This window comes from Vulpes lagopus, chromosome X (genome assembly GCF_018345385.1).
Source record: "Vulpes lagopus strain Blue_001 chromosome X, ASM1834538v1, whole genome shotgun sequence".
In the NCBI taxonomy this organism is placed as follows: domain Eukaryota; kingdom Metazoa; phylum Chordata; class Mammalia; order Carnivora; family Canidae; genus Vulpes; species Vulpes lagopus.
The window spans coordinates 91,482,835-91,493,724 of record NC_054848.1 but is presented as its reverse complement, the minus strand read 5'-3'; the positions used below and the strand labels follow the sequence as shown (position 1 = coordinate 91,493,724).

At 44.5% G+C, this 10,890-nt stretch overlaps 1 protein-coding gene across 2 annotated transcripts in view; it reads right to left on the bottom strand.

Annotated features, from left to right (window-relative positions):
* Nucleotides 1-4,210: 4,210 nt before the first annotated feature.
* SLC25A43 (solute carrier family 25 member 43) overlaps nt 4,211-10,890 on the bottom strand; it is a 38,921-nt gene continuing 32,241 nt past the window's right edge. Inside the window, exons 4-5 of one of the 2 annotated variants that reach the window (XM_041741931.1) lie at nt 5,536-5,670; nt 4,211-4,672 (exon numbers count right to left, since the gene is read on the bottom strand). In XM_041741931.1, the coding sequence (XP_041597865.1) occupies nt 4,472-4,672; nt 5,536-5,670 (336 nt within the window). In that variant the 3' untranslated portion in view covers nt 4,211-4,471. Of the gene's footprint in view, nt 4,673-4,815; nt 5,026-5,535; nt 5,671-10,890 lie in introns of those variants that run through there. The other variant, XM_041741932.1, reaches the window with a different exon arrangement.

Below are 10,890 nucleotides of genomic sequence, written 5' to 3'. Positions count from 1 at the left end.
AGATTGGGCCCACCTAGATAAACCATGATAATCTCTCCATCTCAATGTCCTTAACCTTAATCACATCTGCAAAGTCCCTCTCGCCATGTGAGATAAATGGTCACAGGCTTTAGGGATAAGGATGTGGATACCCTTGAGTGGGGAATCATTATTCTTCACAACTGGTCAGACAGTTACATGGCTAGCCTATGCTCTAGCCAGCTGTCTGCTTGACTTCTCTATTTGGATATTTCATGGGCATTTCGAATTTAACATGTCCCAAAGAGAATGTTTAATTCCTTCCCCCACCAAAAGTCTACCCTACATTATCAAATGGCAACATTGTCTACCTTGTTAATCAAATCAAAACCCAAAAACCTAAGTGCCATCTTTCATTGCTTCTTTTTATTCCCTACATTCACTTGCTCCTCAAATCCTGCTGAGTTCAACTCAAAAATATGTCTTGAACCCACTCTCCTCTCCATTTTTAGTGCTACCATTCAAATATAAGGCATCATTTCTTTTTTAAATTAAATTAAATTAAATTAAATTAAATTAAATTAAATTAGGGCAGCCCAGGTGGCTCAGCGGTTTAGCGCCTGCCTTCGGCCCAGGGCATGATCCTGGAGTCCTGGGATCGAGTCCCACATCAGGCTCCCTGCATGGAGCCTGCTTCTCCCTCTGCCTGTGTCTCTGCCTCTCTCTCTCTCTCTCTCTCTCTCTGTGTGTCTCTCATGAATAAATAAATAAATTCTTTTAAAAAATAAATTAAATTAATTTATTTGAGAGAGAGAACAAGCAAGGGTGGAAGGGGCAGACAGGGGGAGAAGCAGGCTCCCCACTGAGCAGGAAGCCCAATGCGGGGCTCTATCCCAGGACCCTGGGATCACGACCTGAGCCAAAGGCAGATACCCAACCAACTGAGCCACCCAAGTGCCCCTAAGCATCATTTCTTATTTGGACTTTGTAAGTCTCGTCTTACCTGGTCTTTCCACTCAGTCTTTCTTCTCTCTAATCTATTATCCACACAGTACCCAGAGGGATATTTTTAAAATGAAAATCAGATTATATTGCTTCTGTACATAAACCCTTCAATGACTCCTGACTGCATTAATTTTTAAAAATATTTTATTTATTTATTCATGAGAGAGAGAGACAGAGACAGAGACAGAGACACAGGCAGAGGGAGAAGCAGGCTCCGTGCAGGGAGCCTGATGTGGGACTCAACCCTGGGTTTCCAGGATCACGCCCTGGGCCAAAGGCAGCACTAAACCGCTTAGCCACCCGGGCTGTCCCTCCTGACTGCATTTAGAATAAAATCTAACTTCTTTTTCTGAGAGATTTTATTTATTTATTGGACAGAGAGCTCATGAGCAGCCGGGAGAGGGAGAAGCAGGCTCCTCACTGAGCAGGGAGCCTGATGTGTGGCTCAATCCCAGTACCCCGGGATTAAGACCTGAGCCAGAGGCAGATGCTTAACCAACTGAGCTACCCAGGTGCCCTAAAATCTGACTTTCTATCATGGTGCCAAGGCCACATATAATCTCAAATGTTACCTCTCAGAGCAGCCTTTCCTGACTCCCTGACTTAAAATATTTCCCTAACCCCTGCAGAATTCTCTGTTAAAACATCCTGTTTATTCCCCTCACAACATTACAATCTATAATTACCTGACTTGCAGATTACTTTAAAAAAAAAAAGATTTATTTATTCATGAAAGACACACAGAGAGAGGCAGAGACATAGGCAGAAGGAGAAGCAGGCTCCCTGTGGGGAGCACGATGCAGAACTCGATCCCAGGACCCCGGGATCACAACCTGAGCCAAAGGCAGACACACAAGCACTGAGCCACCCAGGTGCCCCAGAGATACTTTTTTATTGACTGTCACCCTCCTAGATCATAACCTCCATGAGGGCAAGGACCTTGTCTGCTTCATGTACCACTGTGTCCAGAGGGCCTAACAGTTGTTGAATTGATGCGCGAAACCCAGTCTTCTTACTGTATTCCACTTTTTGCTTGCTTCCATGTGTGTGACACCACCTAGGTCCTACCTTCAACCTGCAATCTCTCTGTGACCTATTCTACCTCCAACCTATTCTTGACCAACTAATATCTTCTCCCCTTCTTCAAAACTTAACTCAAGACTCATTACTAGCTTCTCTCACCTATGATGACCCCTTTCTTTTTTTTTTCAAGTAGGCTTCACACCTGGTATGGAGCCCAACATAGGGCTTGAATTCATGACCCTGAGATCAAGACCTGAGCTGAGATCAAGAATAAGACAGACACTCAGTGAGCTGAGCTACCCAGGTGCCCCTATGATGATCCCTTTAATCCTTGATTCAGTAGGTATAATATATGGTGGTCTTATTAGACAGACAGTTGTTACCACATTATCATGTCTTCGCTTATATTTGCTTTGTAATCAGAGTCCTTTCCTGTATGTAGGGTTGTTTTGTCCTTAAGACTGTGCTTCTCCTGGGTTAATATTGTATCACATGTCTTTCTAATCCTCCTAAAGTACTTAGTCCAGTTTAGTGTACTCTGCCAGTCATAAAGCAGAAAAGCAGAACACTCCTTTCATACCCCTGAGAAAATGAAAATAAGCTGGAAGTTTATTTCAGGAACAAAACTAGAGTTTTGTTTTAAGTTAATTAATTATTATTATTATTTTTTTAGTAATCTCTATACCCACCGTGGGGCTTGAACTCATGACTCCGAGATCAAGAGTTGCATGGTATTCCAACTGAGCCAGCCAGGTGCCCCCAAAACTAGAGTTTTAAGAGTTGTCCTGAAATTAGAAAAAACGAGGCATTCCTTTTCCCCACTTAACTTTATTGAAAAAGCCAAAACTACAGCTCAGAAAACATTCCTGTGTGTGATAGTAGCTGGAGCGTGGCTGTCCCTCTCATATATGGGTTGAAGAACACACAGAAGATATTAACGTGATGTAAGTAACCTGAGTTAGGATTTTAGATCTAGTATAAAAACATATTTTTTTTTCCTGCAGATTTCAGAACTTTAAAAAACCTGTTCACTGAAAGGAAAATGAAGAGTTAATAAATATGGCTATCCGCTGTGGGTAAAGAATGTGCCACCTCCCAACTGTAACAGATTGGGCTACAGATGAGATCTTCCTGTGTGTATTAACTGCTATTCCTCTGCTATCACTTACCTTAGGTAACAAATGACCAAACAACATTTTTCTTTGGAAAATAAATTTAACATGGAAAAATACTTTCAACATACTGAAAGCCCGTGTGTGTGTGTGTGTGTGTGTGTGTGTGTAAATTAAAAATTTAATATTATTGTTTTTTAATGCATAGCTAAGTATTTGAAAGTATGGTTATATAAACTTGACATGGAGTTCTCAAGGTGGAACAATTCAAAATTTGATTTTTAAAGCATCGAGTAGAGATGATTAGCCTGAAGTATTTCTGTTCAGTTCCATTTCTCTTTTTGATATGTGTGTCAAATGTTCTATTTGATCCTTTCTAGGCAATTGGGACATCTTGTGAGAATAACTTGACTAAATAATTTATTTTCAGGGTAGGCTTGCAAAGTACGTTAAAAAGGCAGAGAATTCGGGCCACTTCAACTGTACATGACTTCAATTGGAAGAAGGTCTTTGGGGGCATTAATTAAGTGGTCAGGGTAAAAACTGCCTTTCTGAAAAAAGATTGAGATGCTTCAAATTTAAATACAGAAGGGTGGTTCTACGATGACAGTGATGACTTTTAAATGTTAAATGCTTTAATTCAGTTTCTGATAAGGCATAATTTGCACTATAGTGTATGCACTCAGAACTCCTCAAAGATTAGGACTTTCAGAACAACTGTGTTAGGAGGACTTGGGTCAAATGGAGCAAAACTAGGCCAGTGTGGGTTAGTGCGAGCTGTGACCATGTGGCTGAGCTCATGATGTGGTATTTGCTCAGCCATTTCTTTTTTTTTTTTTTTTTTAAAGATTTTATTTATTTATTCATGAGAGACACAGAGAGAGAGGCAGAGACATAGGCAGAGGGAGAAGCAGGCTCCATGCAGGGAGCCTGATGTGGGACTTGATCCCAGGACTACAGGATCATGCCCTGGGCCAAAGGCAGGCGCTAAACCACTGAGCCACTCAGGGATCCCTGCTCAGCCACTTCAACTGCATGTCACTTTGAGGTCATGGCGATGCCCTTTCTTTGGCGTCCTGTGAGTTGCACATTTACAGAGTGTAAATTGCACATTTCGTGAATGAAGGCTAGATTTTATTATAAAATCTGGTGGAATGCCACCACGAAACAGTCCTGTTGGGAAGCTTCCCCGTGGCACAGGTGTGTACCAGGTCATCAGCTTGGAGCTTGGAGCTGGTATGTGGCTGAATCTTCTCATTTCCAAGAGCAGCAGATGGGTATATCCTCTTGTCACTCCATGCACACAGGATTATGAGGCTACATTTTTGTATGATTGTAACATGCCCTAACTGTGCTTCTTGTTCCATTCAGTTTTAAAGGGTTGGTTTTTTAGACTTTAGCTGTCCAGTTTTGAAGAACTTTTTAAATTCCCGTAATTCCTGGGGCTTCAAACTCTGATCCACCCCTGGGGTCAATTTATAGCTCAGAGGAGACACAATGTAACCATTTTGGTAAAGACAGATTCTCTTGCAGAACTCAAAGGTGCCAAACATAACTCCAAAATATGGAACTATCTGTTTAAAAAGAAATGAAAATCATGTTGAAATCTTTTTTTTTGTTTTTTTTTTAAATTTTTATTTATTTGTGATAGTCACAGAGAGAGAGAGAGAGAGAGGCAGAGACACAGGCAGAGGGAGAAGCAGGCTCCATGCACCGGGAGCCCGACGTGGGATTCGATCCAGGGTCTCCAGGATCGCGCCCTGGGCCAAAGGCAGGCGCCAAACCGCTGCGCCACCCAGGGATCCCTCATGTTGAAATCTTAAAAAGATAACTGTCAGTGTATCTGCAGTCAATCTGGACCATGGTAAACGAAGGCAAAGGCTGTGGACAATTCTTTTTGGCATCAGGGAAGATGGCAGAATGAAAGCTGGCACAGTGTGGGTGAGGGGAGAGGAAGGGCAGAGGTTAAAGGGCATGCATGGCCGGGATGAATATGCCTATAGACAATCTGATACTTGTGTAAGGTTAGTCCAAAGTTCTTAACCTTTTTTTTTTTTTTTTTGTGGGGAGGGAGGGTGGGTCATGAAATTCTTTGGGAATGTGATGAAAGCTATGGATCCTCTCCCCAGAGAGATGCACATAGGCACATAACTACACGTTTCTGCATACAATGTTGGGCTGGGGGATTAGGTTCCCCTTAGGAGTCCATGAGCTCCCATGTCAGGAACCTCTACACTAAGTGCTCAGTTCCTCTGGGATGGGGTGTCAAATGCCCCACCACTGCACAGGGTCCCCCTGTCTCAGGGCTGACCCCCAGCCTGCACTCATGGGCCTTGTGCCTCCATCAGTGCTAGACGGGGTGTCTCCAGGCCACCTGTAGGGGAGTGGCAAGGGAACAGGCTAGCATTGGAAGCAAGAGACTGACCACCCTTCTCACCTTCAGCAAGTTGGCTGTCAGTCCATTCCAGAGGGCCAGGACTCCTTGGGCTTTGACTATCTGCCGGAAGCAGTCCACTGCTCCTGAGAAATGGACATCCACTCCTCCGTGGTGGGGAAGGTGTGGGCTCTGAGCCTGGCAGGAAACATAGAAGATGGGACATAGTGATTTTGTCACCAGGAAATAAATGTTCTAGTCCAAGAAGCCAGGGACTCGAGTCTGGGATCTGCTTGCTATGTACCTGGCCCAGATGCTGGCCAAGAATGGCTGCCACAGGGCGCTTGCTTAATGGGCTCAGAATGAATATTACCACACAGTGAAGTCACGACACTCCGTTCACATATTTGTGGCCTATTTTGCTTGGAAGGAAGCAATCATTCAGGACAGACTAAGCTTCATACTTAAAGTTGGTTCCCAAACTATGCCACCCTGGACGTGATAAACATTCTCCTACGCCCTTAACCTTTTTAAAGGGCCCTTGCCCCAGGTCTCCTTTTCTTAACTGATGCCTCCTCTGTGAAGCTCTCAAGAGTGGGCTGCTCATTTCCCCACACCACAGGATGTCCCATGGTGAAGAGCAGAGTGACAGCAGCATTCTTCTAGCTTCCTCTTGCTGTCCCCTGACTCCTGACTCCTTCACGCTTATGCCAGAATTCTCTGCTGTGGCTCATGGCCCTCAGCCACACTCCTTGTTGCTGCCATGTGACTCTGGGCACATACCTAACCCTCCAGATCCTCAGTTTCCTTCAACCTGCTTCATGGGGCTGTTGTGAGAATTCAATGAGATATGCATGTAAAGCGATCAGCAGTGTCAGGCACATGGTAGGGATCAGTAAGTATGAGCTAGCATTGCTATTACTATTACGTAGATAGTATGGCAAATTGGGGTGCCTGGGTGGCTCACTTGGTGAAGCGTCTGCCTTCGGCTCAGGTCATGATCTCAGGGTCCTGGGATTGAGCCCTCATGTCTGGCTCCCTGCTGAGTGAGATATCTGCTTCTCCCTCTCCCTTTGCCGCTCCCCCTGCTTCTGTGCTCTCTCTTTCTCTCTCTCTCTCACAAATAAATAAAATCAAATCTTAAAAAATTCAGTATGATAAATAGCAACACAATACCTTACCTAAAGGACTAGTCCTCCACACCCACCTCTGAAATCTTGCAATTCAGAACCTCTGGGACCACAGAGTCCTCATCTACCGGCCCCCTCCCTTGCTAGTTCCTGTTTTTCATTAAGGTTAGATCCTTAAGCCCCCAGGCACTTGCCTCCTCACGTATCCCCCAGGGCACCAGTTCCCTGCTGGCTTCAGTGGCTTCCTTTTCCAATCCTAGCTGTTTTTTGTGCTCCTACCCTCCAAATCCTTTCCCCTGGTCCTTCAGTTGCTCTCACCCACACATGCCTTCTCTGCCCCAAGCCACTGAAGACAAATCCACAACAGGGCAGATGGGCACCACTAAAGTTTCAAAGTTGCCAACCTATGCTGGGCCTTCATACTGTGAACTAAACCTTCAAAGCTTCCTTGCCTGTTCCTCAGGGTGGCTCCTCCAAACCTTCCCACACCCCTTGATGCCCAGCACCCCGCACCCGTTCCTCTGCTCTAGGTAGGTGACCTGGTCTCCTGGTTCATAGAGAAAACAGATTGTACAGGGACGCAACTTTTGCTTCTTTGCATAAATATCTTTTCTTCCCACCTGTGCCCTGGACTTCATACCTTTGTCTTTTTGTTTTGTTTTGTTTTGTTTTTTAGATTTTATTTATTTGAGAGACAGACAGGCAGGCAGACAGACAGACACAGAGCATGAGCAGGAGGAGGAGGCAGAGAGAGAGGGGGAAGTAGACTCTCCACTGCAAAGGAAGCATGACCTGGGACTTGATCCCAGAACCCCGAGGTGATGACCTGAACTGAAGGTAGACGTCTGCCTAATCGACTGAGCCACCCAGGTGCCTGATCTCATACCTTTGAACTCCTCTTGGGCATTCTTCCCTAGAGACCTGACTTTTCTCCTTAGCAAATGCATAAACACAAGTCCCTCTCATTTACAAACAACTCCTGCCTCCAATCTTTGTCCTTTAGATACAGTCCAACCTCTCATTCCCACATTAATATATAGTAAAATTATCTTCTTGCAGGGTAGAGTTCTAGGAGTTTTAACACACATATAGTTGTGTGACCATCATCACAATCAGGACACAGAATTGCTCCTTCTGCCCCCACAGTTCTCATGAACTGCCCCTTTGCTGTCAAGGCTCCCCCATCCCCAGCCCTGGGAAGCCACTGGTCTCTTCTCTGTCCCTATCATTTTGCCTTTTGAGACTATCATCTAAATGGAAGCATATAGCATGTGACCTTTTGAGACTGGCTTCTTCAAGTGGTTTTTTTGAAAGTCTTATTTATTTAATTGATCTTTACACCCCATGTGGGGCTTGAACTCATAATCCTGAGATCAAGAGTCACACGCTTTTCTGACTGAGCCAGCCAGGCCCCCCTTGAGACTGGCTACCTTCACTCAGCACGTTTCTGAGATTCATCCATGTTGTGGTCATCAATAGTTTCTTCCTTTTTATTGCCGAGTAGTATTCTGTTGTGTGGCCGTAGCACCGTGTGTTTGGCCACTCATCTGGTAATGGACATCCATTCCCCTTATTGTTTGCACTTCTTCTTGAAACAACAGTAGACTCTGGCTGACTCCACTTCCGCCCTCCTCACTCACTGCTCTACTCACTACAGTCTGGCATCTATGCCCATTACTCTGCTTGCTGTTTCCAGCCAGGCCTGCATTATTTCCCTGACTTTCTTTTTTTCCAGAGCACTCACTGCCTTGTAAGATTTGTTATTATTTACTCATTTATTTTCTTATTTGTCTGCTCCTCCCAACTAGAATTTTAGCTCTCTGGGAGAGGGGATGATTGAGTGTTTGGTTCACTACATGTATTTCAGTCTCCTTGACACATAGCAAATGTTCAAGGAATATTTGAATAAATGAAATATATTCACTTAGGGCCTCTTACCTGCCAAATTCAGTAGATGTTTTTTTGCGGATATTTTCGTATTCGATTTTTGGGGCAGTGTTTGGCACGAATAACCAGTGACTTTTTGTCCTCCTCAATTTATACAACTTCTCTAGGAAATGCTACCATAGCCATGGCTTTAGATACCATCTACAGTTAGATGACTTCCAGGTCTTTCTCTTTAGCCCTGACCTCCCACCCTGAGCTCCATAATCAAGCATCCAGTTGCCTACTGGACATCTCCACCTGGATAGCACACAGGTTCTCAACACTTGACACACCTAGAACTCATTGTTGCCTTTCACCTTGGCCACATCAAATTTATGCTTTCTTCTGTATTTCTATCCAGCTAGCTGGCTAGCTCCATGCCCAGCATGGAGCCCAGTGTGGGGCTCAAACTCATGACCATGAGATTAAGCCCAGAGCCAAGGTCAAGAATCAGACACTTAACTGACTGAGCCACCCAGGCACCCCTCTTCTGTATTTATCTCAGTAAATGGCACCACTGTTCAACCTGCTACCCCAGGCCAGGGACTTGGGATTTGCTCACTTTCACTGCCCTAGCCAATCAATCATCAAGTACAATCAATGTTATCTTTTAGGGGTACCTGGGTAGCTCAGTCAGTTGGGCATCTGCCTTTGGCTCAGGTGGTAATCCCAGCGTCCTGAGATCGAGCCCCACATCAGGCTCCCTGCTCAGCAGGGAGTCTGCTTCTCCCTCTCCCTGCTCATGTGCTCTGGCTCCTTCTCTCTCTCTCCCTCTCAAATAAATAAATAAAATCTTAAAAATAAATTTCATCTTCTAAATACAGTACTTCTCAGATCCATTCCTTTTTCTACATTCTCAGCTGCCACTCTCTTAGTTCAGGCTACCACTATCTCATGCATGTCATGCATGGATCACTGCAGCAGTCTCTTCCTGGCCTCCTGGACCCACTCCTGACCTTTCCAGTGCATTCAGAATGCATTTCTAACATTTCAGTAGGGACCACTGACTCCTTCACTGACTTTTCTACCACCTATAGGATAAAATCCAAGTTCCTTAGAATGACATACAAAGCCCTTAAATGACTTTTCCTAGCATTAAAAGCATTGTTCACCCCCTGCACTCCTTTGTAATATTTCTGTACTTCTATTAGCTCCCATTATCCCCTATGAAGACTTTTCATTTATTCAAATGTTTATTGAGCACCCACTATGTGCCAGGCACTGAGGATAGAGCAGTGAACCAAACAGGCAAAAGTTCCTGTTCCCCACAGAGCTGAAATTCTAGTTTTTTGGGGGGGACAGACAAAATAAATAATGATACCAAATATTAAAAGGCAGTGAATGCTCTGAAGAAAATAAAGGCAGGGAAAACATACAGGGAGTGCCTTGAGAGTGTTGAAGTCTTTATTAGGGTGGTCAGGGAATACTCAGCAAGAAGATGACATTTGAGTAAAGAGCCGAAGGAAGAGAATTGTATAGTTATCTGCAAGGGTCCTGGGGCAGGAACATGCCTGGGGTGTTAGACAAAAAGGAGGCCAATGTGGTGGGAATGGAAGGAACAAAAGAGAGAGTAATCAGACATGGCATCAGAAAAGTAACTGGCGACTAGATCATGACCGGATTACGATTGCATCATGACTGGATCCCATAAGGTTGGTAGGCCATTGTAAGTATTTCGATTTAATGAGTGAGAATGGGAGATGCTGCTGGGTTCTCAATAGAAGAGTGACATAGCCTAGTTAATATTTTAATAGGATCACTTTGGCTGCTGTGTTGGGTAAAGGGTAGAAGGATTGAGGGAGACTGTTTAGGAGATTATAAGCAGGGGTAGATGACTTCAAAGTTTCTGGAGTCAGTGGGGGTTGATGACTCCTGAGCAACTGGTAGATGGAAGCACCACCATTAACCAAGATGGGAAAAACTGGGAGAAGCAGGGTTTTCTTGGGAGGGTGTGTGGAGACATCAGGAGCTCAATTGTGTGATACCTCTGACATCTAAATGGAGATAGGGAGTTGGTTACACAAGTGTGCAGCTCAGAAGAGAGGGTCAGAACTAGATGGTATTGAAATCCAGGAGACTAGATGATATCACTCAGGGCTCAAACTTGGGGATACCCTGACATTCAGAAGCCAAAGAAAAGAGGAAGACTGGCAAAGAAGACTGAGAAGGAGCAGTCAGCTTTTAGAAGGGAAACTAGGCAAGGTGATATCTCGGAAGCCAATACAGGCACTGAGTGTATCACAGGGAGTGGTGAGCCCTCGATGGCCACAGAAGATGACGACTGAGTCTGACCATTGGATTTAATGACAATGGAGGTCACCATTTTTACCTTAAGAAGAGAAGTTTCTATTGAGTAGTGAGG